Here is a 27,082-nt window from a genome sequence, read left to right as displayed (position 1 = left end):
AGGGTGCTTGTTCAATTCCCAGATTCCGGGCCCAGCCTCAGAGATTGGGTTAGGAAAGAGACTCTTGAACAGCTGATCCATTTGAACCAATACAGGACCTTCCAGGGTCTCCTCTCACTCAACAAGAGGAGGTTCAGATGCTTCTGCATATCTCCTGATTTTGTCAGCCCGTCACCAGCACTGAATGAACCCAGGAGAAAAACTGCAGATATTTGAAGCCCTCTGGACAGGTGTCCAAGTCTCCTCATTGGCCCTGTTGCCTAACCTGATCTGTCTGTCATCCACCCCAGGAACCACAGTCCTGTCTATATTTCACACCTGTCTGCCCACCCACTTCCTCCACCTCTGCATCTATGCTTTCAAAATCTCGTGTTGCTGCCTCAGTGTTGGCCCAGCTTAAGATGCAGCAAGGAGACCAGATAATCTGACAGTAATCAGTGTGCTAGCAAGCAGGAACAGCAGTGGTGAATCATGGCCCCAGTAGGGGCCCAACACCTGTAAATCACATGGGTCACACTGCAGACCTAAACCTGTCTTCTATTTAATTCTAAAGCTTGAGATGAGAAGACAGTTCCCAGTATCCACAGAGATGACGTAGGTCTTCAGAAAATCCTACAAGAACTTACCTCCGCCTGTCTAGGATAGCTTCTGAATATGCTGGCCACTCCAGCTGGATCAGTGGTTCTTGATGTTGGCTGCACATTGAAATCACCAAGGGAGCACTGAAAAGTACTGATGCCTAGACCTCACCTTCCAGAGACTGGTATCACTGGACAGGGGCTTCAGCCTGGGAATCAGGATTTTGAAAAGTCCTCCCTGCCCAAGTGATTGGGATGTACAATCAGGGTTGGAACCACTGCTGCTGCTGCTGCTGCTGCTGCTGCTGCTGCTGCTGCTGCTAAGTCACTTCAGTCGTGTCTGACTCTGTGCGACCCCATAGACGGCAGCCCACCAGGCTCCCCCGTCCCTGGGATTTTCCAGGCAAGAACACTGGAGAGGGTTGCCATTTCCTTCTCCAATGCATGAAAGTGAAAGTGAAACCGCTCAGTCGCGTCCGACTCCTAGCGACCCCATGGACTGCAGCCTACCAGGATCCTCTGTCCATGGGACTTTCCAGGCAAGAGTACTGGAGTGGGTTGCCATTGCCTTCTCCATGGAACCATTGAGTTCCTTCTTATTTCATGGCTGACTGAAGGGGAAAAGATTCCTGACACCCTCTGAAAGTGGGAATCTCGAGTAAACAGAAAGGGAAGTGGACTCATCAAATAGGTTCACGCTCTTTTTCTGATTTACTAATCATTCATATTTCCCCTGGCTCCTCAATGAGGAGAGAAACAAGTGAGAGAATGAATCATAAGTACTCAACCCACGGACAGTTTTGTAGGAGCAGTTGTTGCTCCTGTCTGCTCAGCATCCCTATTCTGGATGTTACATCACCCTGGTGTTCCCTGGAGATCTAGCCCCTTAACTGCAATCCAGTTGGTTCAAGGGAGTGATGCACTTAGATCTATGAGGATGGAAACCTGGACCAGCCAAAGGCTACCACGAAGGGAGAGCCTACCTGAGAATGAGGCCCATAAAAAGGAAAGCATAATGTGAGATGAGAGACAAAAAGAACATGAGCTGATGACACTGGCTTCTGGATCCAGCCATTCCTGAAGACCTTGTTTATGTCTAGGCTTTTTTCCCCCAGTACCTAAACTAGCAACTTCCCTTTTATCTTCTGAAGCCAGTATGTGGAAGGTCTCTGCATCAGAAAAAGCCCTGATGAATGCAGTCTTGGAGGTGTCTAAGCCAGATACTCTTCTTTCACCAGCAACCCCCACTCTTTTTTTTAAAACCCCCACTCTTTTGTCCAGATTCTATGGGATTTCAAAAGGAAGTGAAACTGGGTAAGTAAAGACTGTTTCCTCTGTCTAGACGCCTGGGTCTCCCAAACCATGTATCTGCTCTTGGGATTAAGTTTACATATGAGCAGAGGCTGTACTGGCCCTGGTGCAAATCCTGATTTCATAGTCTGTCTCTTCACTCACTGTCACTGGAAACAGAATCCCATGCTGCTTGGAAGGGGTTGTGAACGGCAATCACCTCAATGTGGATGAACTGGGTGGTGGGAATGGCAGCCCTGACAGAGGAAATGGGTCCTGGATTAAAGCCCTGGCTTCTCATGAGGACCAACTGTGAAGTGGCCTCATTAAGTAAGGTGGGTGCAGAAGCCTCACCAAAAACCACACTGTTTTGGTTCTTCCTGTAATTCCAAATCCATCACAGGAAACAACTGCAACTCATGGAGCATTTGTGTATGTCTGTGCGTGTGTGCGTGCGTGTGTGTGTGTGTATATATATATAAGTAAAAACATATAATATATGTATGTATGTAATATATATAACATATGAGTGTTATATATAACATGTACACATATTAGTAACATTATATAAATAATAATTGCTGGTATTTATTGCCTGCTCACCATGTGCCTGGCCCTGTGCTAGCAGTTTACAGGCATTCTCTCATGTAATCTTAAAACCACCCTATGAGGGAAGCCCAAATGTTCTCCTAACTTTGCAGATGAGAAATAGCAGCTCAGAGACCTCACTCGCCCAAGGTCTCCTAACCGATAGTGGGTAGAGCTGGGAGGTGAAAACAGGTTTTATTTAGCTTCCAAGTCTGAGCCCAAGTTAGCCCACCCCCTGTTTTGTAAATAAAGCTTTATTGGGACACAACCCTACCCCTTTGGTTACATAAGGCTATATTCATGCTACTATTGAAGAGTTAGTAGTTGAGACTGTTGACTTCTAAAGCTGGAAATATTTGCTCTCTGGTCACAGAAAAAATTGCTGAGCCCTGGCCTAAATACTCTCAGTGTCTCCTGGGGTTTCCAGAAAGTGCAGAGGCCAAATGCAGCATGGAAGGCTTGGGGAAACAGAAAATAATGACCCTGGCTGGAAGCAGGCTGAGCCGTGCCAATTAGCACCTAAGGACCTAAGATCCCAGTTCTGTCATGATGGCATCAGCAGTGGGGTTCACCAGGAAGAGGCAGGCCAGCCCCTGCCCCAAACAGGACACTTCTGCCATCTACCCCTACGATTTGTGATGAATCCCTAAAAGACAGGCACTCTGGGGTTTTTTTCTTGGGGGGTGGGGTTAGTCATCCCTCTCTCCAGCCCCCAAGCCACCAAATCCAGATCACCTCTATCAAGGAACACAGCACAGAGTGGAAGAGTCAGGCTGGGAAGGTGGGTAACTGGAGACAGCAGGGTGAGGAGAGAAAGACAGAGGAGAAAAGAGAGAGGGGAAGTCAGCAAGGGGAAGAGCAGGGAGGGGGACTGAAAGTGTGAAGATGACACCACGGGAGAAAAGAGGAGGGTGACAGTGTTCCCAGGGAAAACCAACAGAAAAAGAGGCTGACCAATCCAGAGAGACAGGCAGGATGGAGAAAGAGAGGGAGGAGAGAAAACAGAAGGGAGGAGCTGGGGGCACCACCGTGTCCACCACACCTGCCTGGTGATGCCCTGACTTTCAGCCGAGGGGAGATTCGCTTTAACAGGGGTCTCGGACAGAGCTGAGAAGAATGTGCCTGGAATGAAACACAGGTGCCCAGATCCAGCCTGGACGCTGGGTGGGGTGGGGCATTCAAACCAGGGCGTGCACCCATGACCAGGAAGACGGTGCGCCCAGGCCAGCAGGGGTGGGGCGGTTGCCGCCTGAGGCCCAGGAGGCAGCCTGGTCTCTGGAGAAGGGCGGCGCTCCCCGTTGAGGAGGAGTGTGTACATGGTCAGTTACTAGGTCGTGTCCAACTCTTCATGACCCCATGGACTGTGGCCTGCCAGGCTCCTCTGCCCATGGGATTGTTCAGACAAGAATACTGGGGTGGGTTGCCATTTCCTTTCCCAGGGGATCTTCCTGACCCAGGGATTGAAGCCATGTCTCCTGCATCTCCCGCACTAACAGGCAGACTCTACCGCTGAACCACCTGGGAAGCCCCACTCAAAAGGAGTAACGGACAAAATGTCCAGGAGGAAGATCAGAGTTATCAGAGCTCCATCCTAGAACAGGACAGCCTGTGTGTCATGTGAGTGACGGAAAAGGTCATCAGGAGGGGAGTCCGGGAGCACAGTCCTGGGGATGAGAAGAGTGGACTCTATGTCTGTGCAAAGAAAACCTTCTGTTACTAGAATTAGCAAAGGACATGTCATTTAAGGCAGGTATGGGCACAAGGACCAGAAAAGCCCACAAGGACTAAGTTGCTCAGTATCACACTTCACTCGTCCGGCATTCAGTCAGTACCAATGGTTCCATTCAGGTGTGGTGTGGGTGGCAGGGGTGGTCTGTACCGATGTCCAGCAGAAACCAGGGAGGATCAGAGCTGACTGAAACCCAGACCCTATATGATAGTATTGACGACCACAGCAAAACAGATCTAAGCAACAGGCACAGTGCTCAGCTTCCTTTTATTTCAAATCCTAATAACTACTCCATGAGCAAGGCCTATTAGGTCCTTCCTAAAGATGGGGAAACTGAGGCTCAGAGATGTTAGGTAATAAATGGCAGAGATGAGATTCAAACCCAGGTTTGTCCAACTCTCCATCCCATGCCTGGCTAATGCCAAGATGCTATGGCTTCAAATTGTGAGTGGAGCTGAGTCTCCACCTGAAACCATGGGTTAACCTTCCCTGACAGGCTGTGTGCTTCCTGGAGACCCCACCACAGGAGTGTCAGAGGGATAGAAAAGAAACTCCTTGCCGGGGATCACTGAGAACTACAGCCCAAGGGAGACCCTCAGAAATAGGAAAGAGCTTTCTGTGCAGTAGTGGAGACAAGGCCCCACTAACTTGGATCATGAACTAATTTGGCCAGAAAGATTCTCCTCAAAGCTTTTGAGGACAGGGACCATTGTTGCTCATTTCTACTCTAATGGGCACTGGTTGTCAGCTTCCCCAGCATTCATGTTCCCTTTTTAGGCAAAAAGATTCCATTTCTAAGTCCCAAAGTAAAAATCACAGCTCAGGATTAAACGAGTTAAGTTTCCACCCCATTTCCCTGACTCCACTGATTGGTTCAGAGGTGAGCACATGCTGGTTGACTCAGTGAATCTCAGACTTAAACAATCTCACTCCTTTACTATGGACCAGAAGAGGGAAGGGACTGGAACTTCTGAGGCCATATAGTCACCACAAAAAGCCTAAAAGTGAAGCCACCCTGGAGAGGAGCAGAGCTGAGAGATACAGAGTCCCGACATGAACTGAGCCCCTAGATCTAGCCATTCCTGAAGCTCACACAACCCCTGGACTTTTCACTTACATGCACCAATAAATCACTTTCACAGTCAAAAAAAAAAAAAAAAGCTCGTTTGTTTACTGTCACTTGTAACAAAGCCATATGTCCGTACAACCACTATTATGAAGCAATAAAGACCTGCTTATTTTCTGATTAACAAAATAGTTTTTGGCAGAATTTTGCTTGGACACCTGTTTCTCTGGTCAGGAAAACCATCCATAAAATGCAAAGACTGCATTGAAGTCTAGCAACTTCAGCTCCTACCTCAGTGATGCCAAAACCATCCAGCTCAGCAGCTCTGAAGGGCAACAAGCAGAATCTTCTCTACTTTACCTTCAAGATCCTGGGTAGCTATAGACTCACAATGCTGGCCACAAAGCACATGCTAAAAAATGGTACTGTCTGTTCAAAAATTTTTATTTGTGCAGGAGGGGTTGTTGGTGGGACAAAGGCACAATCAGACACAGGAATAGGATGTCCATGCTGACAATGTGCACCTGACTGAGGATCAGGACTCACTCCAAGAGGCACAAATGACTCCCCCACCCAGTTCCAAGTGCCAACCACTTACCAACCAATTTTTGCTGCCATAGTTCCTGGTGGGAGCAATCATAACAAAAGGTCTAAGGTTGTCCACACTGCATGCTGAGCCCAAACTGTTTGTGCTAGGGCAGGAATTACAAAATACATGGGCACATCAGAGAAGGAGTTGATAAAAACCCAATAGTGGCCTTGCATAAAACGTACATATCCACCTACACACACACACACCCCACACACACATCACCAGCCCTCCATACATACAAAATACATTGCCTTTTAATCAAAGGCCCTGTTTCCTTCCTCTGGGGCACTTTCAGCACAAAACTTTATGGAGCTTCAGTTTTCCAACCATCTTGATGTAACAGAGAGAACCATCAGCTGGGCATCAGGAGACCTGGGTCCAAACCTAGCTCTGTAACCCTGGGCAAGTCCCTTCCACTCTCTGGTCTCATTTTCTACATCTGTAAAAACGAGGGCTTGGACTTGGTTATTTTTGAGGCACCTACCTGTTCCGACCTCCATGATTCTAGAACAGAGGTTAAAAACTGGGAAACCCAGGACCAAGTAGGACTCACAAGCTTGTGGGACTATTTAAACTGGTTCACACACAGTTGAAAGATTTTTCACTGGGTGATTAGATTTTAAGATTTGGAGCTTTCTCATCAACGTCATGGTCTCAGACTGTTTTTTTGTGTTTTTTTGTTTTTTTTTTTAAGCTAAAGGTCTTGCAGCCCTGGCCCACAGAGAATAGGGCTGCACTAAGTAAAACACAGCACCACTTGCGTAGAAGTCCCACCAAAGCTGCACAGCCCAAGTCTAACCACAGGGAAACAACAGACAAACCTAAACTGAGGGACATTCTGTTATGTGGCTGGTTTCTACTCTTCGAAAATGTCAAAGTCAAAATGACAAGGGGTAAAGAACTGTTCAAGGTCAACAAAACAGCTAAATGTAGTATGTGACCTCAGATTGGATCCTGCACCAGAAAAAAAAAAAAATGCTATAAAGGATGCTAATGAGACAAATTGCTGAAATTGGAAGATGGTCAAATCAAAGTCTTGATTCAATATCAAGTTTACTAAATCTGGTAACTACGTGTGGTTATGTAAGAGAATATGCAACCTAGTCTCAAATGGTCCACAGAAAGGAGAGAAAGAGAGAGAGGGAGGGAGAGAGGGAAAGAGAAACTGAGGTTGGCGGGCAGGGATTGGAGAGAAGAAGCAAATGTAAAGAAATGATAAAAACTAATGACTCTGAGCTAAGGGGGTACAGGAAACCTTTGTATTGTTTTTGCAACTCTTCTGTAAGCTTGAAACTATTTCCCCAAAAAGAGAGAGAGATATAATCAAGTGATCTCAAATGTTCAAGTGCAGAATAGGGCTGCACTATTCTGAAGGGCTGGTGAAAATACAGAAGTCTGGACCCTCCCCAGGGGTGCTGATTCAGTGGGTCTGGAAGGAGAAGAGTAAGAATTTGCATTTCTCACAAGCTTTGGGATGGTGCTAGTCTGAGACATGATTTGAGAACAACAAAGCGGTTATAACCTAGCTTAAATTGTGTGAGTCCAGCAGCAGCAGCAGACACGGAAAGCATTTTTTAAAAGCAAGACTGGGAGAGGGAGGATGCGAGGGACAAAAGTCCTCATTATGAACCTTTCTGTACCATTTCACTTGTTCCCAGGTGCATATAGAGCCTATAAAGCACCTATAGCAGCACCTGCCTGGCAAGTGGCAGATGGTCAGTAAGTGTTAGCAACCTGCTGGGACTTCAGTTTCTAAAGTACCGCAAAGATGCCAGGTGGCATGGGACATGGGCGCTTCCTGGGTCTCCTGGGTGGGGGTGTGGGGAGCAGGACTTCCGCTGGCTCACTCTAGGGGAGAAAAGTCCTTTGGGTCACTCGTATGGGATATCATGTCTTCCCCTTGGATATGCCACCACTGAGCCAGGTCAGACTCAAATTTCTCAAAATTTCTCTCGATTCTGAGATGAGAATGTGGTTCAGGCAGTCAAATTTTGTCAAGGCACGCACTCCTCTTTCCCCTCTTCCAGGGGGTGGCGGTAATGAACCTTGGCCTCAAGCCTCATTAAACCCCATTATATAATGCACCCCATCCCAAGTCTCTTTATAACCCTTCCAGTGGCTGGTTTCTTGGGAGTCCGCAGCTCAGCTTCATCAGACTTTATTGCTACCTGCAGCTGCCTCCCTAACAAACCGGGCTTCTGACTCATCCCCTCCAAGGAACAGGAGGCCAGGCCCTTGGCTGAGGGTCAGCTGCCTGTTGCTGTGTCTCTGGAACAAAGAACAGGAGCTTCTTGGAAAAGAGATGAGAGGGCACAGTGAGATGGGGCAAGGCGAGGGCATGCTGTCCTTCAAACACCTGGTGAAGGACAGTATTTCATAAGACTGGGGTCTCATATCCAACTGCAGCTGGTGTTCAGGGCCAAGATGGGGATGTCCAGGTATCATCAGTCACTTGTTCGTTCTGGCAGCTGCTGCCTTGAAGTATCCACCCAGACAGCTAATAAACACCCCCAAAACTGCAGGTGGCAAAAGAAGTCCCCATCACCCCTCATCTCCTACCACAGATATTCAAGATGACATCTTTTGGGTGCGTTCTGCAACTGCCTGCCCCCTGCCCACAGGGATGGCCACCGCCTGGGACAATGGATCCCCTGAGTATAAACACCAGAGTCTGGTGGGTAACAGTCTGCTAGCCAGCGTGGGTGCTGATCGTTGAGCAAGCACTGTGCTCTGGTGGAACAAGAGGCATCCTTGGAGCAAGACTGGCCCCCATCACACAGTCTCCCAACGAGGCAAGGGTGCCAGAGAGAAACCTTGAACAAGGTAAGCTCCCTACTTGCTTAACAAAGAAGTTTCAGTGGAAAAGGTGTTGCCATTTCACACGCCAGTGTTGCAGATTTGGCGGATTCTGAATGAGAGCAATCCCCTTCCTAGCCTGTGACCTTGGGGCGGTGACTTATATGTCTCAGGCCCAGCTTCTTCATCTGTAAAATGGGCATCATAATAGGAAGCCTGTAGTCCATGGGGTCGCAAAGAGTCAGACATGACTGAGAGACTGAAATGAACTGAACTGAAGAATACCTACCTGATGGAGGACTATGAAGCTTAAACAAAACAACAGAAGTAAATTGCTTTGCCTGAATTGATGAAGCTTGGGACATTGTCAACACGCAATAAATGCCGACTGCTATTATTATCGTCATTTTCCTCATTGTTACAAGCTATTCCATCACATTATGTACAGCAAGAGCTCCCCAAGCGACCCTTCATTGAGACTTGGTGCTTTAAGTTCTGGCCCCCATGCTAGGAAATTCACACGATTTCCTCATTTTACCCTCGCTACCATCTTTGCTGGGTAGAAATAGACCCACGGGGTTCAGTGATATGCCCAATGGTACGTCAGCCACCACTTGGTTGCTATAATCCCCAAATCACTTCCACCATCCGGTATTGAATGATGATGAATAATTACTGTTCCCACGTAGGCAGCAATTTTTTTTTTTCATTCTGAAGAAGCTCCTTTATCAGGATCATAGAGGCTACCTGAACTGAGTCAACTGGGGGTCAGAGATGCCCTCCAAGGTGCCATAGAAACACAGCTTATTGGTCCAAAAATGGTCCATGGGTGGAAGGCATCCAATGAGACAATACAGGGGCAATGTGGCATGCATGAACGCAGCACGGAGTAAATAAATACACGAGGATGGAGAGGTAAGCGATGGTTCTCTACTCCTCCGAGAAGCAGGTTCACTCCTGGGTCTGCATCCTCCATGTTGAGCAGTAGAGTCTGATATCTGGTGTTTTGTCCATGGCTAATCTTAGAGACGGATTCCTCAGGAGCCAGGACTCCTTCTACTCTCCTTCCTTCCCCTGCCCATCATCCCCAGACCAGGGAAGCAGGGCGAGCCCCAAGGAGGTCAAGTCCTTCTTGCAGCTCATTCGAGGTGGCTGGGCACCCCGGGTCCAAGGCCCGGCCACTCTGCAGCCAGAGTCTTCCTAATGCTGACTCCCGGCATTACCATCGGGGATAACAGGACGCAGGATCTCCACCCTTCACAGCGCAGCCACAGCCAGAGCTGACAGTGACAAACGGGAGGACGGACTCAGCCTGGCAGGGACACCGCCTCAGAGGTTCCCTAAGCCGGGTCAGGGGAGGAAGGCTGGCACTGGGGCCCAGAGGCCAGAAGTTCTCCTCTGGAACTCAGAGTGGCGTGAGAACAGGACTGTCAGTAGTATGGGGGAGCCGGTGCCCGCAGCTGTGTGCTCCCCACAACCCTGACCCAGAGACTCCCAAACTGGCATTCTCAGTGAGTCAAAATATCTGCCTAGGAAAAGCCGCTTTGCATACTCACTGGGTTAGCCTTAGAGTTCCTAAGCTCCGGAATGGACCTGCATGGAGTCTTTTACTGTACAGTTGGGCAAACTGAGACCCAGGGAGAGAAAGGAAGACGGGATGCAGGTTAGAGTTTGCGTTTGGATTCAATATCTATAATGTGGTCAAGGTCACTCACCTTTCAGAGCCTCAGTTTCCTGATCTGTAACATGGGAATAATGATATCCGCCCCCAGAGTGCAATGCATCTGAACTGTGACAATGCCACTGACATGCCAAGGACAAAGGTCACACGGGCCACTGGTGACAACACCAAGATCCAGTGGAGAGCTTCCCATTTCCTGATCTGGAGCCTCTTCCACCAGGCTGCCTCTGCTTCTATTATTTGTTAGGATCATTGAAAATAGGACTGGTCCATGGGAGTCCAGCTAATAACTTGGGTTACACACTTGTTCTCTCCCTGAGACACAAATGCTAGCTTTTTCCTTCCTGGGAGATCAGGGAGGGGCCTCTCTGCATACAAGGACCAGGACTGACTGAGAGAAAATTGTGCTTCTAGGGCCTCATAGTATCGGGAGCTGATTTTAATTCAGGATGACTCTGCTCCTGCCCACGGGCAGGCAGGGAAGCGTCTCCTCCAGATGGAGATGGGGGCAGGCATGAAAATGGGAAACTACGGTGAATCCTTGCAAAACTCTGGAAGAAACAGGGGTCTGAACGTGCAAGTCTGACAGCTTTTTTTTTTTTTTTTTTTAAGGTAAGATGGAGATATTTCTCCTCTGGCTGGATTAAAGTCCAGGGCTATGGTCAAACCCTCTGAGGCAGCCATGCTGACATTCTCTCATATGATGGTGATGCCTGAAGACAGATGGCTGCCAGAGGCAGTGCCCAGCATCATGCCAAGGTAAATTCCAGGCACTCTTAGGGCCAAAAGGGAGTTGGGTTGGGGGTGCTGGGGTAAACTGAAAGGCACTTAGCTACAGCCTCAAAATTAATCATGGATCCAGAGGATGGAAATGACTCTAGGAGAAGGAGACAACAAACAACAGAATACCAACTGCCATTATGAGGCACTTACTGCATGCCAAGTACTGTGCAGGCAACTTGACAAATATGAGCTCATCCAGTCCTCACAAACATCTGTGACATGAAGCTATTGTTATTCCCATTTCACAGATTAAGGAAACTGAGGCTCAGAGAGGCTCTTAACTTGCTGGAGGTCAGCATACTGCTCAGGAATAACAGAGCTGGGGCTGGAACCCAGGCAGCCCCCTCCAGAGCCATGACACCCTGCTCCAGTCGGCTGCCAATACTCACTGCAAATGTCATCACCCCTTTCCCTTGACCAGGCTCACCTCAGGCCCACCCACCATCATGGAGTGTCTCTAATCCCTCTGACAGTGATTTCCCTTGAAAACTGATAAACTGGCTTTCTGGTGTCAACATGTGTCGTGAGCACTATTTTAGTTTGCTTGATTCAGGGCCGGTAGCCTTGGGCACCGAGATAAGCCGGGCTCTGGAGCCTCTCCTGATGTCCAACAAGTCTCTTCCGGTACCAAAGCCTCCACTGAGTCCTGCCGTGGACTCAGGAGACACATGTGTGGCCTGTAAACTGAGTTCACAGTTCTGCTCTGGGCCAACCATCCAGCTGGGTAAGGCAGAGCTTCTGAACCTGGCAGTCCTGACTCCACGCATTTGTGTTGGACATTCCATCTGCAGTCTTCCAGGGAGAGAACTAATAGATTGCATCCAATCCTTAACAGGTCCATGGGCTCCCTAAAAAGTTTTAAAAACCTTTATGTAAAGATAAAGAACAGAATCCCACATTTAGAGAAAAATGTCCTGCTGGGTATCTGAGGAACTTGGTTACAAAATCAGGCGTGATGGTTAAACTGGTACACTCTGGAGTTAGAAGGAATCGGATTCAAATCCTGACTCAACTGCTCCATAGCTGTGTGACTTCAGGTGATTCTTTGATGTCTCTGGGCTTCGATTTTCTCATCTATGCTGCTGCTAAGCTGCTAAGTCACGTCAGTCGTGTCTGAGTCTGTGTAACCCCATAGACGGCAGCCCACTAGGCTCCTACGTCCCTGGGATTCTCCAGGCAAGAACACTGGAGTGGGTTGCCGTTTCCTTCTCCAATGCATGAAAGTGAAGAGTGAAAATGAAGTCGCTCAGTCGTGTCCAACTCTTAGCGACCCCATAGACTGCAGCCTTCCAGGCTCCTCCATCCATGGGAGTTTCCAGGCAAGAGTACTGGAGTGGGTCGCCAGTGCCTTCTCGGTTCCTCATCTATACAATGGGAATAATCCATGTGTACCACTGATTGTTGCAAGAACTAATGACATCACACATGTGTCTGATTAGCACATACTAGTACTCAGTGAGCACCATTTATCACTTATCAGAGCAGCAACACGTGGACACAGTCTGGCTGTATTAAGGGCAAGTGGTTAGTTCCTCCACATTCTAGCACCCCCTCCTCTTCCCAAGTTCCCAAGTTGTCTTGGCTGTAGGACTGGTTGAGCTTTTTTCAGGGGCTCCCCTCTGACCACATCTGCGCCTGCTCAGCACAACGGGCCTCTGGGCAGAGAAGATTAAACGCCTTCTGAGACTTCATCCTTGATCACCAGAAAGTTCCATTTCCGCCCCTAGGAATAACCACTTTGCCGCAAAACTCATGACAGCAGAATGTAAGCCACCCCAGGCCCCGCTCAGCCCAGTGTGAACGCAAATCCATCATGGAGATGTAAAGGTTACACGCATCCACCGGTGCGGGGGAGAAAATTACAAAATTAAATCAGAGACGCCTTAGCCCATGGCGTCCAGGCAAAATCCTGTGACCCGGCAGCTGAGAAGCAGAGGAGAGAAAAGACTGCTGTTTCCTTTAATGTCCTGCAAGCTTGCTTCTTGCTGTCATCCCTGCACACCTGCAGGCTCACGGGACCAGTGACAACAGCCTCCCAATTACACCCCTTTTCTCCGAAACCATTTCCAAAGGGGCATGGGGTGGCGCAAGGGGTGGCGGCTGGCGGAGCGTGGATGAGGTATATTTTCGCGGAAGGAAAAGCAGAGGGCGTGCCCTGGGCGCAGAGGGCAGACGGTGCAGCCACCCGGGCGCGGGTGCAGAGGACTTACTTGCGGAGAAATTGGCCTCGGAGTGCACGGGAGGGGTGGAGGGCAGGAAGGGCGCATGTCCCACGAAGAAGGAGCGGAGGGAGCGCTCGGACAGCAGCGGGGAGCGCTGCTGGGAGGGGATGTTCTCACAGCTGCCCACGCTGCTGTGGATCTTGAGGTTCAAGGGCTTGCTTTTCTTCTTGGCTCTGAAAAGGAGACAGAAAGAGAAGAGGGGAATGTATCCCTACGCACACACAAAGACAGCCGGGGGCCCTATCTCCTACCATAGCACTCTGCACCCACCCCCCATCTCCACCTGGCCTTGCCGCCCTCTTCCACGTTCTCTCCCTAGGCTCCCCGCACTGGAGTCTGTGCTGTTCCTCACCTCCAGTCCGAGGCTTATACTGTTCCCATCGCCTGAAAGACCCACTCCTCCTTTGCCTGGTTGACCCCCACATGTCGTTTATAACTCTGGCTCTCCTGTCCTCTCCTCCAAGAAGCCTTCCTTGACATCGTAGTCCATCCCAGCCAGGGTTGAGTGTTCTTCCTCCAGGAAGCCTTCCCTGATACTCCCCATTTCCTCCTAGTTTCGGTTGGTGCTCCTCCTGCACCCTTCTAAAGTATTCTCTATGTATCTCTGTGTCTGCACTTTCCTATTTTCTTTGCAAACTTATTCCTGTAGGCTTTGTCTGGCTTCCCAGGTGGCACGGTGCTAAAGAGTTTGCCTGCCAATTTAAGAGACACGGGTTCAATCCCTGGGTGGAGAATATTCCCTGGATTAGGAAATGGCAACCATTCCAGCTTTCTTGCCTGGGAAATCCCATGAACAGAGGAGCCTGGTGGGCTACAGTTCATGGGGTCACAAAGAGTTGGACCCCACTAATCTTGCCCACGCATACACACACACACACACACACACACTCCCACGTGACTCTTTGAGGGCAATGATTTTGTACTGTTTTCGTTTTTCTGTCTTTGGCAACCAGCACAGCCTGACACACAGTCGGTGCTCATGAAATGCTTGTTAAATGATCGCTCTGGATGGACACTTAGCATACGGCGTTTGAATTCTCCTGACTGTGCGCTCTTTGGAGGGTCGGACCCTGTCATTTCTGTTGTTGGAACTCTCAGCCCCTAGCTCAGCCCCAGCTGAATAGAAGGTCCCTCTTGGGCTGGTTTTGAAATGTTTCTGCCCTTCCCCAGGAGCTCATGTGATCAGCTGAGAAGAGTTAGGTTTAAAACTGCACCCAAAATTACCCTCACTTCTCTCCCCCTCACCTCCCCCCCACCCCAGTGCCCTGTTCAGGTGTGGCAAGGAGTTGGGCGCCCTCCTGTGGTCAAAGCAAACTGGCCTTGCAGATTTTCACAGCTCTGGACAGAGGGCGGGAGAGTGCTAATTTTGAGGGTGGAGGCCTCCCACACAGGCAGCCTAGAAGTCACCCTCTCCAGGAGGTCTGCTGCTCTTAGGCTTTAAGGAGTTCTAGCGGTGCCTGCAGAGTCGTCCCCTTGCAGCGCCTGCACTGGCAGCCTTGCTTATTATCGCTCCAGGGGTCGGCAGCAAGGCCTCTTGTTAGAATGGCAGGCGGCGTTTTTCTGGCTCACCCTGCCCGTGGTTGGAGATGAGAGGAGGGAAGGGCGCGGCATTTCATTCCACATGAGCGTCCAGCTGTGGAGGTTCAAAAAAGTGTCTGCACAGAGGGAGTAGGAGTTACATTCACACAGGCTTTGGGGTCTGGGGGAGGACTGGAGCTCAGGTCCTGATTGTAACCTCAGGAAAGACATCTCACCTTTCTGTGCCTCAGTTTCCTCGCCTGACCATGGGGGTAAATCACAGCACCTACCTAAGAAGGAAATCGTGATATTACTACCTCTATGAGATCATGTGCATGACACGGGGCGCAGCACAGAATGAGGGTTCAGGTTACCTGCTATTAATGCAACTACGACCAGGTTAAGCTGGATGTTGGTGCAGACACAAAGCAGGCACCCCACAGTGGCAGAGCCGGGCCCACAGACTCCCATCTGAGTCCATGTGCCCCAGCTCAGGCTGGGAACCAACATCCTCCACCTTGTGAGAATTCTAAAGGACTGTGGCCCAGATTTGATCTGTGAGTCAGGAGGACTGTTTATTCACATCTTCCCAGTTACTTCTCAACTATGGGCTCCTAGAGGGTGGAAATGCACCTTCTTTCTTTTGCCAGCCTCGGCCATCTCTGCCTGGGTCTGGCAGACAGCTCTGCACTCAGAAGGCTCCTGATGAATGCCCATTTGCCAACCTGCCTCTCAGAGCTTTCATCACAAAGGTTGCCGAGGGAAGTCCCAAACTGATGGTTGGGCTTTGCACCATTTCCTCTCCCCAAAGTCTGCTGGATCTTGAGTTAAGCTGAGCTGCCGGCTCACACAGCCCCTCAGCTGCATCAGGGGTTGGGCTATGTCCCCTTGAACTCGAAAGCCTTCAATGGCCAAATCCCTCAGCATCTTATTAACAAGGTCTGGAGCATCTGGCCTGTCGACTGGGAGGAAATGACAGGGCTGGGAACAGACAAACTCCTCTCGGGCATGGCAGGAGGACAGGCGGAAACGTGCGTTCTCACACACCACCCTGGGTGGCAGAGGGCTAATCCAGGAGCCATTTCCCCAAACAGGAAAAATGCCCTCTGGTCTAACCCGGGGCTGTGTGAGTTGCTCCTCCTTCTCAAATTGGGCCATTTAAATCTTTTGCAGTCAGTCTCCTCCAAGAAAGACCCTTTTCAAAAAGCAAAGAATAACACCAGTTCGTGGATGAGAAGGGGTGAAAGTTGAGGTGGGGGGTACTTAGGGACCCTGGACTCAAATGCTCAGAGGAAGAGGAAGGTTTGGAAAAGCCTAAGGCTGGAAGAGTGTTTATTGAGAATCCACTCTGTTCCTTGGCCACAGGCAACAACCCTCATTAGTGGCTTAAGCATGCCTGGAGCAGGGCAAGAATCAACGGGGGCCTTGGCAAAAACAGAGGCACCAATGAGTCAGTCAAACAGCATAAGTTGCATTTCCCCAGGTGTGGATGAACAGGCAATACTTTCAGATGAGACACGGAATCATGTTTGTATTTTGATAGTTAAAATTTGAAATATTGATTTTGCACATCAAATCTATAATTTCATGCAGTTAATTTCCAGTATACAGCCTTATGTAAAATACAATAAGAAGAATTAAAAGAAGAAGAGGAAGGGAAAGAAGAAAAAGGAAAATAAAGAGAAAAAGAGGAAGACGCAGATGAGGAAGAAGAAAGGAGATGGAGAAAGAGACATTGGTTTAAAAAAAAAAAATGTCAAGTAAATTCTCGTATAGGTCTCACCAGAGTGGCTAACAGAGGTGACAGCACCAAATATCTACAGAGCAACCAGAATTCTCATAAAATCCTGTTGAGACTGTGAATTGGTACAACCATCTAGGAAAACAATTTGACAGTATCTACTGAAACTGAACAAATACTCTGATCCAATAATTTCACCCCAGGGTATTATGTCCTTAACCAAAATGACTGCCCGTGTCCACAGAATGACCTGTGTAAGAATGTTCATGCCAACATTGTTCATACGGGCAAACACACTGGGAACACTCTCAATGTCCATCAATAACAGAATGGATAAATATATCGTAGCATACTCATATATTTGACTGTAACTGCATGACAATGAAAAAGAGGAAACTACTGCTATAGTACAATATGGCTGACTCTCAAAGATACAGTGTTGGGCCAAAGAAGCCAGCCACAGAAGAGCATATGCTGAGTCCCTCATGATTCCATTTACATCAAGTTCAAGAACAGGCAAGACTGATCCATAGTGACAGAGGCCAGAAGAGTGCTTTTTTGGGGGGGAGGTTATTGACTAGAAACAGAACCAGTAATCCTTCTCGGTGCCAGATGTGTCCTCTTTGTTGATTGGGTGGTACTGAGAAACAAAATTCGTCAAACTGTACTCAAAAATTGTGCATTTTACTTCTGAGTGGAAGTTATGCCTTACGAAAAAGTCTTTTAGACAACAGTAAAAAAAAGACAACCCAATTAAAAAGTGAAAGATTAACGGATTTGAGCTGACATTTCTCCAAAGAAGGTACACAAATGACTGACAAGCACATGAAAAGATATCCAGCATTATGCAGTCATTAGGGAAAGGCAGATCAAAGCCACAGTGAGATGCCACTTCACACCCACTACGATGGCCATAATCAAGAAATCATAAAACAGTAAGTGTTGGTGAGGATGTGGAGAAACTGGAACCTGTGTCCACTGCTGGTGGGACTGTAAAATGGTGCAGCCACTGTGGAAGACAGTTTGATGACTCCTCAACAAGTAAACAGAATTACTGACCCAGCAATTCTACTCCTAGATATATTCCCAACAGAACTGAGAACAGGCGTTCAAACAAAAACTGTACACAATGTTTACAGCAGCATCATTCACAACAGTCAAAAGGTGGAAACAACTCAAATGTCCATAGACAGGTGAATGGATAAACCAATTGTGGTCTATCCAGGCAATGGACTATTACTCAGTATTATGAAATACTGATTCGTGCTACAATGTAGATGAACCCCCAAAACTTGAACTAAGTGAAAAAAACACATGCAAAGGCCACACACATATGATGATTCCATTTATAGGAAATATTCAGAATAGGAAAACCTATAGAGACAGAAAGCAGATTAGTGGTCGCCTGGGGCTGAGGTCAGAAGGGTAAATGGGCAATGACTGTTTAATGGGTCTGGGGTTTCCATTTGAGCTGATGGGAAATTCTAGAACTGGATAGTGGTGATATTTGCACAAGATTGAGAATATACTTAATGCCGTTGAATTGTACACTTTAAAATGGTATATTTTGTAGGAGGGATAAACAACAAGGTCCTACTGTATAGCACAGGGAACTGTATTCGATATCCTGTGGTTTTCTGTGGATAAGGACCGCAGACAGCACAGTAATGTGCTTCCCAAGGCCTGGAAGTCAAGTAGCCTGGGTGGAGGTCCTGCTCCCCTCGTGTTAGCTTTGTGGTCATGGGCTGGTGGCTTCCTGTTCTGCTGAGGGCTATCATCCAAGTGTGCAAATTACCACAGGAGACTAGAGGGATCTGAAAGGTGTGAGGCCTGGCACCATCCTCTTGGTATGAATCTGTATTGTTTCCCGTCAGTTTCCTACTTCATGAAGGCACGCGACCTCAGCTCTGTTTTCCTTGTTTTCTCTTACTGCCAGTGAGCGCTACCTCAGCTTCCCTGTGCCTTCACTCTCCTAGAACCCTCTCGCATCTTCTCCCTGCACACCCTTAGAGGCTGAACTCGAGGATGAGCAGCTCTGACCCCTCCAGAACCATCTGACACCGGGTTGCCATCAACAGCCCAGCATGCACATCTCTGCCGTGCCCGAGTGCTCACTGCATTCCAGACACCGACCCTACACAGGCAGTAATTCCTGCGGTCCTCCCCACTGCCTTGTGGGGAAGGTGCTACACTCATTCCCATTTTACAGATGGGGAAACTGAAGCTCACAGAGATGATGTGGCATTTGGATGCCCAAGCACACTCTAAGTGTAAGGTACTGTGTTGGACACCACGGGACATAAAAAAAGGAAATGTGAGACCAGTTTGTTCTCAGCAGCCCCACCTTGCATACCACTTCCACACCAGTGTGGACCTGGGCCACAAAGCAGGAGTGTGTTCCCCACCTGCTTTATGGCTGAGGGTATCCCACCAAAGCAGAGCAGGAATCTCAGACTCAGGTGTAACCCACCAGAAATCGTCTTTCACTGGAAGTAGGTCATCCCAGCTACCTCCTACCCTGGCTGGGTGTGCAAAATGCAAGAAACCCTGAGTTATGCCTTGGGCATTGTTCTCCTCTTGTTCTCTGGGAGGCTGCCTGCTGGTTTGAGCTGGGTAGATCCAGCCAGATTCTTCTAGTCCTGGGGCTGACAAACTATGGACCAACTCTGGACCAAATCCACCTCCTAGCCGGTTCTTGTAAATAAGGTTTTATCAGCCATGCCCATTCATAACACATTGTCTGTGAATTCTTTAGCTTGACAACCGGGGAGTTAAGTTGCAGCAAACACTGTATGGCCCACACAGGGGAAAGAAACTATTTCCTCTCTTGCCCTTTACCGAAAAAGTTTTCCAATCCCTGTTCTAGGCTCCCTGCCCACAGATGTTAATCATGAAAAAATTCTAAAAAGAACCAGAGCCGGCTTGGTATTTATTTTCCCTCAAGTGACAGCATCTCTTGACCTTTTGCAGCTAAATAATAAACACTCCGCCTTCCTATTCCCTTCTCTCCTTGTAGCTCAGCCACGGTGGCCTGAATCATCCAGGGTCAAGCATTGGCCACATCCCTGAGTGTAAGTATAAACCCCTTTGCCTAAATCTATGCCAGCCTATACAGTAACCATAGCCACATGTGGCTATTAAAATTTTAAAATTCAGTAAGATAAAATTTACAATTCTGTTCATCAGTCTCAAGTTGCCACAATTCAAATGCCCCGAAGTCACCTGCAGCTAGTGGCTGCCATTTTGGACACAGCACTTCCAGCATCACTGAAACTTCTTTTTGGACTTTGCTGCTCTAAGGCACCCTGTTCCTGGCCACACAGGGTGAGGTGATCACTGTTCTGCTATTAGAGCATCTTCTTCATCCCACCCCCTCTCTTCTCTCTGATTTTCCCCCTCCCTCTCCTAATAGTACAATTAACTTTGCTTTGCAAAAGCCTGGAGACAGCAGAAATATGTATCATAGGGGGCTGATCCATTAAACGGTATTAAATGGAAACTCCACTTGATGGAGCTGTGTAGGTGTTTGAAAGAATCTGGATAGTGAGAATACCACTTATTACAAAATGAAGAAAGGAAAAGGAGAAAACAGTATATATAGTATGACCTCATTTGTGTCATTAAAAGATATATTAGTGAAAAACATGAATCCAATAAATAGTCTTAGGACAAGGAGGTGCTAGACTCCAGCAATGAAGGAGGCAGAAACAAGAGCCATGCTTTCCCTCAGTTGGTATCCTGGTGGGGGATACAGACAAATACATGAAATGACAAGGAAATACTGGTTAATAATAAGAGCTACAGGGAGAATGAAAAGCAGGTGATGCAGTGGCTCGGTGGCAGGGTCTCACTGGGGACACGGCCTTTAGGCCAAGACTTGCATGTCAAGGAAAGCCAGACTTGCAGAGATCTGAAGGGAGAGAGACAAGGCCATGAGGAAAGGTCAAGGCCAGGGCAGGTCAACTCACAGCAAGAGAGGATAAAAGAGGCAGGGGGGCTACTCCAAGGAGATTGTGAAAGTGATGGGAACCTGTTTGAGAGGTTTAAGAAGGAAGATGATGAAATCTGATTCTGTTCTTAAGAGATCACTCTCCCCGGCGTATAGACAGTTGACCGTGATGGAAGCAAGAATGGGATGAGGGAATCTGAACTGGAGGCTGCAGAAGGCACCCAGGCAAAAGATGACTGTGCCGTGGACCAAGGTCTGGGTCATGGAGGAAGAGGGAGAGGAGGTATTCGGGACTCAGCTCTCCCAGGACTTGCTGGCCAATTCAGTGTGAGGGGAGAAACAGGAAGAGACGTGAGATGTGCGCTAAGTTGGTGTGTCATACAGACCCCCAGTCTTAGGTAGACACGCTCATGTCTAAAGCTACACAAGAAGCAACTGGCAAATTGGGATTTCCGGAGTACATACTTTATTACTTTTAGACTTCTTTGCCATTTGAGCTTAGCCACAGGAGTATTATTTTATAATAATAATAATAAATCTTTAAATGCATACTGTACTATTTGCTTGAATGTCTCCTCTTTATTTTATTAAAATGAAAAAAACTCTAGAAAACAAGAGGTATGGGCATGGAATAATGTGCTTAATTGTTACTTAATATTTCAATGATGTTTCATTATTACTTCAAGTTTTATATTGAAGATCAAATTTGAGGTGAATTTTGTTTTCCATATGATTGGTACCAGTTAGTATCTCAGATTTAGTTAACAGATATTAAAATGTGGTTATGTATTTTTAGAAATTTAGCATATATGTTTAATTATATAATATTATGTTTGTATATATTAATTATATACAATATTACATAAATTTTATGGATGTATATATTTATTCATGTTTGTACTTTTAGATTTATATGATATATAAGTAAACATATACATATATTTTTATATATTATATATGCAGGCATGCATGGGTGCTAAATCCTGCTCTACAGCTTAAATGAGACTGTGCGTGTTGTGTCCGACTCTGCATGACCTTATGGACTATAGCCAGCCAAGCTCCTCTGTCCATGGGGATTTCTTCAGGTAAGATTACTGGAGTGGGTTGCCATGACCTCCACCAGGGAATCTTCCTGACCCAGAGATCAAACCAGCATCTCTTAAGTCTCCTGCATTGGCAGGCATGTTCTTTACCACTAGTGCCACCTGGGAAGTCCATTTTATATATGATAATATAATTAAATATATGTAAACTTTTATATAGTACATAATATATAATTTTTTAATGACATATGTCATATATGAATGTATGTATAAATACACACTTGAAAATGTCTCAAGAACAGATATACTGTATTTTTTTAAACTTCGCTCAGTAACAGATCAGCTCTCAATATCCAATAGATTTCTACCAAGACTTGATTTAGGGAAGAGCAAACAGTCCTCATACACACATTCTCCTCTCATCCACTAACATACACTTCAGACCCAAGGTGAGTTGTTGTTTAGTTGCTCAGTCATGTCTGACTCTTTTGTGACCCCATTGACTGTGGCCCACCAGAGGCCCCTCTGTCCATGGGATTTCCCAAGCACAAATAGTACAGGAGACAAAAAAATGATCAGGAGAGGAAAGGAAAGATGTTCCAGTGCAGAGGTCGACAAACTTCCTGTAAACAGCCAGAAAGTAAGCATCTTTGGCTTTGCAAGCCCTAAGCTCTCGGTCACAGCTACTCAGCTCTGCCCTTGTAGCACAAGCTCAGTCAGTCCCAGGTGACAAGTGATGAACGGACGGGGTATATTCCAATAAAATACCCACAAAAGTAGGCGCTGGGCTGGATGTGAGCTGCAGCTTGCCAACCCCGTCCTAGTAGGGTCTGGACTCACCTGAAAGCAGGAAAACTCCTCTGGTTTGTTTCACCCCGACTCCCACTTCCCATCACCTGGCTCATCCCATGAGCTTGCCACCCCTGCCTGCTGGACTTCATTTGGTGTCTTTCCTTTCCTCATCCTGAGCCCTTCTGTCCAGGGTAGGCTGGGTCTTGTCATAGCACCTGGACATGCTTTCAAGCTCTAGCTCCGTTCTGGAATACACATCTGTTTTTCTAATTATTTGATGAACATGGACCTCTCTCATCCACTTGGAAGCACCAGGAGAGCAGGGATCGTGTGTGACTTGTTCTGTGTGGATCCCCAGGGCCCAGTATGGAGTCTGACACATAATAAGAGTTCAGTTAATGAAATGAATGTCTGAAGGTCCAAGTGTGCCCACTATACCATCGCCTGAATGCTCGGGGGCTCCTCCTGGCAGCGAGTGAGATGGGGGACCCTCAAGTACACCCACTTTGCCTCGATGCCATAGGTGGGGGGTGCCAGGCTGGCACCCACCCTATACATTTATTTCTGGTAGGAGACATTTTCTATATGAAGTGGTTGTGGGGCTGGTTAACCTGCAGGACAGGTATGTGCCCACATCAGCCACCTGGGGAGGGGGGTGGGGTTTGAATTCCAGTATTCTTAGGACTGCTAATGTCAGCATTAAGACTGGCCCGGCTGAGAGGTAAGGGGTCAGATGCTGTGTTCTGGACATATTATCTCATTGGAGTAGGAACAATTATGACCCCCGTTTTGCAGTGAAGGTAACTGGGTTTCTCCACACTTAACATGCCCAGGTCACAGCTCGATAAAGGCTAGGAACATGATCACAGATTTCACTGACCTCAAAGCCAATTCCTAATCGCTTTATCAATCCCACCATAAGAGCTGACCACACGTATTCCCATCTTACAGCAGTGCCTGTGCAGTTCTAGAGCTGTCTAGGTTGTTGATACGGGGGTTGGCTGGGGACAATCAATCTTACAGTTGCAAGCCAGGCATCTTGCAGTTTCGACCAGTTCTTGACCTGGACACAGACAATGCTGCTTCTGACCTGTGGGATGACCCGGAGGCTCCTCTCCAGCTACCCCATCTGAGCTCACCCAGACAGCCACCCTCAATTCTGCCTTCCAGGCCTGATCTGTGCCGGCATCCAGGCCCGCTGATTTTCCTGCATCTCTGTGATTAGGAACTAATCTTATATTTTTGTTCCCCAACTCATAAATCAGTTACAGACCAAATATTTACACAGGCCGTCATTTCCGAATGAACCAAGGCTCATGACAGCCCTCATTATTAGAAAGGATGACTGATTTTGGACAGAGATTTCACGGGCATGTGGCTGGATGTTTTCTTTTAGGTTTCCCTCCCCCTCCCCTGGCCTGAAGAAAAGACAATTTCCAAGATGAATTGGTACAGAGGTTTGCTCTTGCTGTCTCCCTGGGGACAATAGGATGTGGACAGGCTTTCATCAGCCCCATAAGTGACAGCCGGTATTGGCTTCTTCCTGCTTCTCTTGGCCTCCTCCTGGGCAGAGAATCATTTAACCAAACATCCCCTAAAATCAGAAACCCTAAAGGAGACTGTGGTGCTGGAGAAAACTTTTGAGAGTCCTTTGGACAGCAAGGCGATCAAACCAATCAATTCTAAAAGAAATCAACCTTGAATAATTCACTGGGAGGATTGATGCTGAAGCTCCAATACTTTGGTAACCTGAAGAGCTGACTCATTGGAAAAGACCCTGATGCTGGGAAAGATTGAGGGCAGGAGAAGGGGGCGACAGAGGATGAGACAGTTGGAATGGCATCATTGACTCAATGGACACGAGTTTGAGCAAACTCGGGGAGATAGTGAAGGACAGGGAAGCCTGTCGTGCTGCAGTTCCTGGGGTCACAGAGAGCTGGACATGACTGAGCGACTGAACAGCAACCAAAGGAGACAGAGAGAGGAGAGGCCGGGAAAGGGAAACTCGGCAGCACCACTACCACCATTCGGGACACCCACCCTACCGGGGATGGCGTGGCCTGTCCAGGGTGACCCTGAGAGGGTCATGTGCTGTGCTGATAAGATCTCTGGGTATGGAAGCAGGAGGCTGAGCTGCTGCCCTGGCTCCGTCATTACTTAGCAGGTCACTGCGGCCTTGGAGGCTGGTTTCCCTTCCTGTCAAAGCAGGGATCTGCCAAGCTGTCTCTCTGTCCCTTCCCAGTCCAGGTATCTTGGCACCATCCATTAAGCCATTATGATAAGCCTAGTCTTGTGCTAAGCACTGTATAGGTGTTTGGTCATTTTAGTCTTTAAAACGGGGATCGTCATCTCCAGGTGAAGACACAGAGGATCAGAGAGACTGAGCCACTCCCCCAGGGTCACACTGCACGTGAGGAAGGACAGAAGCCAGGACTTGAAATTGGTTCTGTCTGACCTCGGTGCTCTTGGTCCTGAAATATATCGCAGCCTCCCTGAGACCTGAATTTGCTTGGGGCACAGAGGCAAGCTGTCACATGCATTCTTAATGCCCCTTTATCTCCCAATGAAAGCACTGATTAAGGGTCAGCATCCTAAGCAAAGGCAGAATTGACAATTGTCTGCCAGGTGGTGGGCCAGCAGAGAGACTTCTCTCTGCAAAGCTAGAGGTTGGCAGGAAATGTTTCTTCAAGGAAACCATGATTTTTTTTGTGTGTGCCACCTATAAAGCTCTTCAAAGAAGCTTCCTTTACCCTGGGAAAAATTAATTGGGAGTGAATCTTTACAGACAAGCCTAAAAAGCACATATTTCAATCTGGTGGTTCTCCAAGAGCCACATGAAAGGCGTCCATCAGAGCCGGCAAGACAGACAGCAGCCTCTGACAGCCCTGAGGGCTTGGGCAGGATTCAGACAGCACCAGGACCGGCTGGGCACTCAGGCCAGCCACTTAACCCCAGCGGGTATTCAGCCACTCCACTCATAAAATGAGGGCTTAGAGCAGATCATCCTTAAAAGCTCATCCATCCTCACTGTGACAATTCTGTGATTCTGCCCTCTTTCCTCCAGATTTACACCGTGACCTTCGGCGGGTCAGAAACCGCAAGGCTTTGAGCCTTCTTATTTATACTGTGGGACAACCTCTCCAGACCCCTTGTCTACCCCTTGCTTCTCTGGGGGCAAATGAGTCAGCATGAGCATGGTGAAACCTCGGCGCTATGATCCCAGCAGTGCGGAATTTTCGATAAGTCGGTACTATCTTATGGCGACTCCGAGAAGAAGGTCTGAAACCCTTTTTCTATGTGAGTTTGAACACTGTTGCCTGAAATCAGTGTTTTGTTTTGCTTTTCAAACCAAGGCCTTCCACCTGGTTTCAACTTCTGCATCCAACAGTGACTTGTTATGATACAAAATGTATTCATTGGGGATCAAATAATACAGAAGGCAGGTCCACCAGGGACTGTAACTTAATGCGCTTGCCCATGTATTTCTCTCTGCTCAGCACATCTCAGGTATTTAAAATTCTTAGCCAATGGCCTGTCCAGCTGTTTCACAGTGGACATTTGATTGTGACCACCCACCCACCCCCACTGTTTGGGGGAATTCTCTCTCCTCTGTGCACAATCTTGTTGGAGGTGTCCACCAGGGAACAGACGTTGCCCACCCCAAGTCACCAGGTGCCAAATCAGACCCATCGGACTCTCTCCAGGGAATGTGAATCTTGAATGGTGTGACACAATGGAAAAAAACTCTCTGAAGCTCAGCTGATCTATGGCAGCTCCCCCAAACCCTTTCAAGTCATTCCTGATATGAGAGCCTCTGGGATGCCCTGGATCCTGCTCCTTTCCAAGCTTTCCAGTAGATCCTGAGAGTTATCCCAGAATCTTCCAAGTAGGTCCATTCTCTGTGTAAGCCGGCTAGAATTGGCTTCCGTCATTTGCAATCCAAGACCCCTAGTGCACCCTTGAGGGAGCCAATGAAACTGAGTTTCTTTTCCAAGAATGTCTATGGTTCCCTTTTTCATTGTGCTGGGCAGTATATGCTCAACTCTAGAGTTTCTCAAATCCTTTGGGGTGGGGCCCAGACATCTGCATTTTAACGGGCTTTCCAAAACCACTTCCACACTCCCGAGAACCACTGCCCTGTCTGCCAATTCAACACCAATGGTCTATACTGTTACCAGCAGGTGTGGCACAGGCTGACACTCTGAAATGAAGGACCACTTGCCTTGCCAGCATCTGCTCAGGTTCTCCAAGGACCAGACCTCAAGGTCTGAGAGTTTAGGCCAGATCAGGGCGAGAGTATGCCAGAAGAGACGAAAGCTATCACCGAAACACGCTCCCCAAGACAGCCATGGGGACACAGCTGCAGAAGCCACACTGCCCATCTCTGGTGCAAGCTTGAAAGCTAAAGCTTCACCACCCTCCCCATCAGAAAAGCTCACAATATTTATGTCAAACTGGAGGCATCACAGAGAGAGCCTGAGTTAGTGGGTCCCCCCTAGAGTACATACAGAGACTAAAGCAGAGGGCTTCCCTGGTGGCTCAGCTGGCAAGGAAACCACCTGCAATGAGGGAGACCTAGGTTCGATCCCTGGGTTGGGAAGATCCCCTGGAGAAGGGAAAGGCTACCCACTCTAGTATTCTGGCCTGGAGAATTCCATGGACTGTATAGTCCATGGTGTCTCAAAGAGTCAGACATGACTGAGTGATTTTCACT

At 48.0% G+C, this 27,082-nt stretch overlaps 1 protein-coding gene across 1 annotated transcript in view; it reads right to left on the bottom strand.

Annotated features, from left to right (window-relative positions):
- KSR2 (kinase suppressor of ras 2) overlaps positions 1-27,082 on the bottom strand; it is a 439,551-nt gene that overhangs the window by 173,043 nt on the left and 239,426 nt on the right. Inside the window, exon 5 of the mRNA XM_052655174.1 lies at positions 13,314-13,498. Coding sequence (XP_052511134.1) covers positions 13,314-13,498 — 185 coding nt within the window. The remainder of the gene's footprint in view (positions 1-13,313; positions 13,499-27,082) is intronic.

Source organism: Budorcas taxicolor, chromosome 17 (genome assembly GCF_023091745.1).
Source record: "Budorcas taxicolor isolate Tak-1 chromosome 17, Takin1.1, whole genome shotgun sequence".
Classification (NCBI taxonomy): Eukaryota; Metazoa; Chordata; class Mammalia; order Artiodactyla; family Bovidae; genus Budorcas; species Budorcas taxicolor.
Note: the sequence above shows the minus strand (reverse complement) of the source record. Positions and strands in the feature narration are given on the sequence as shown.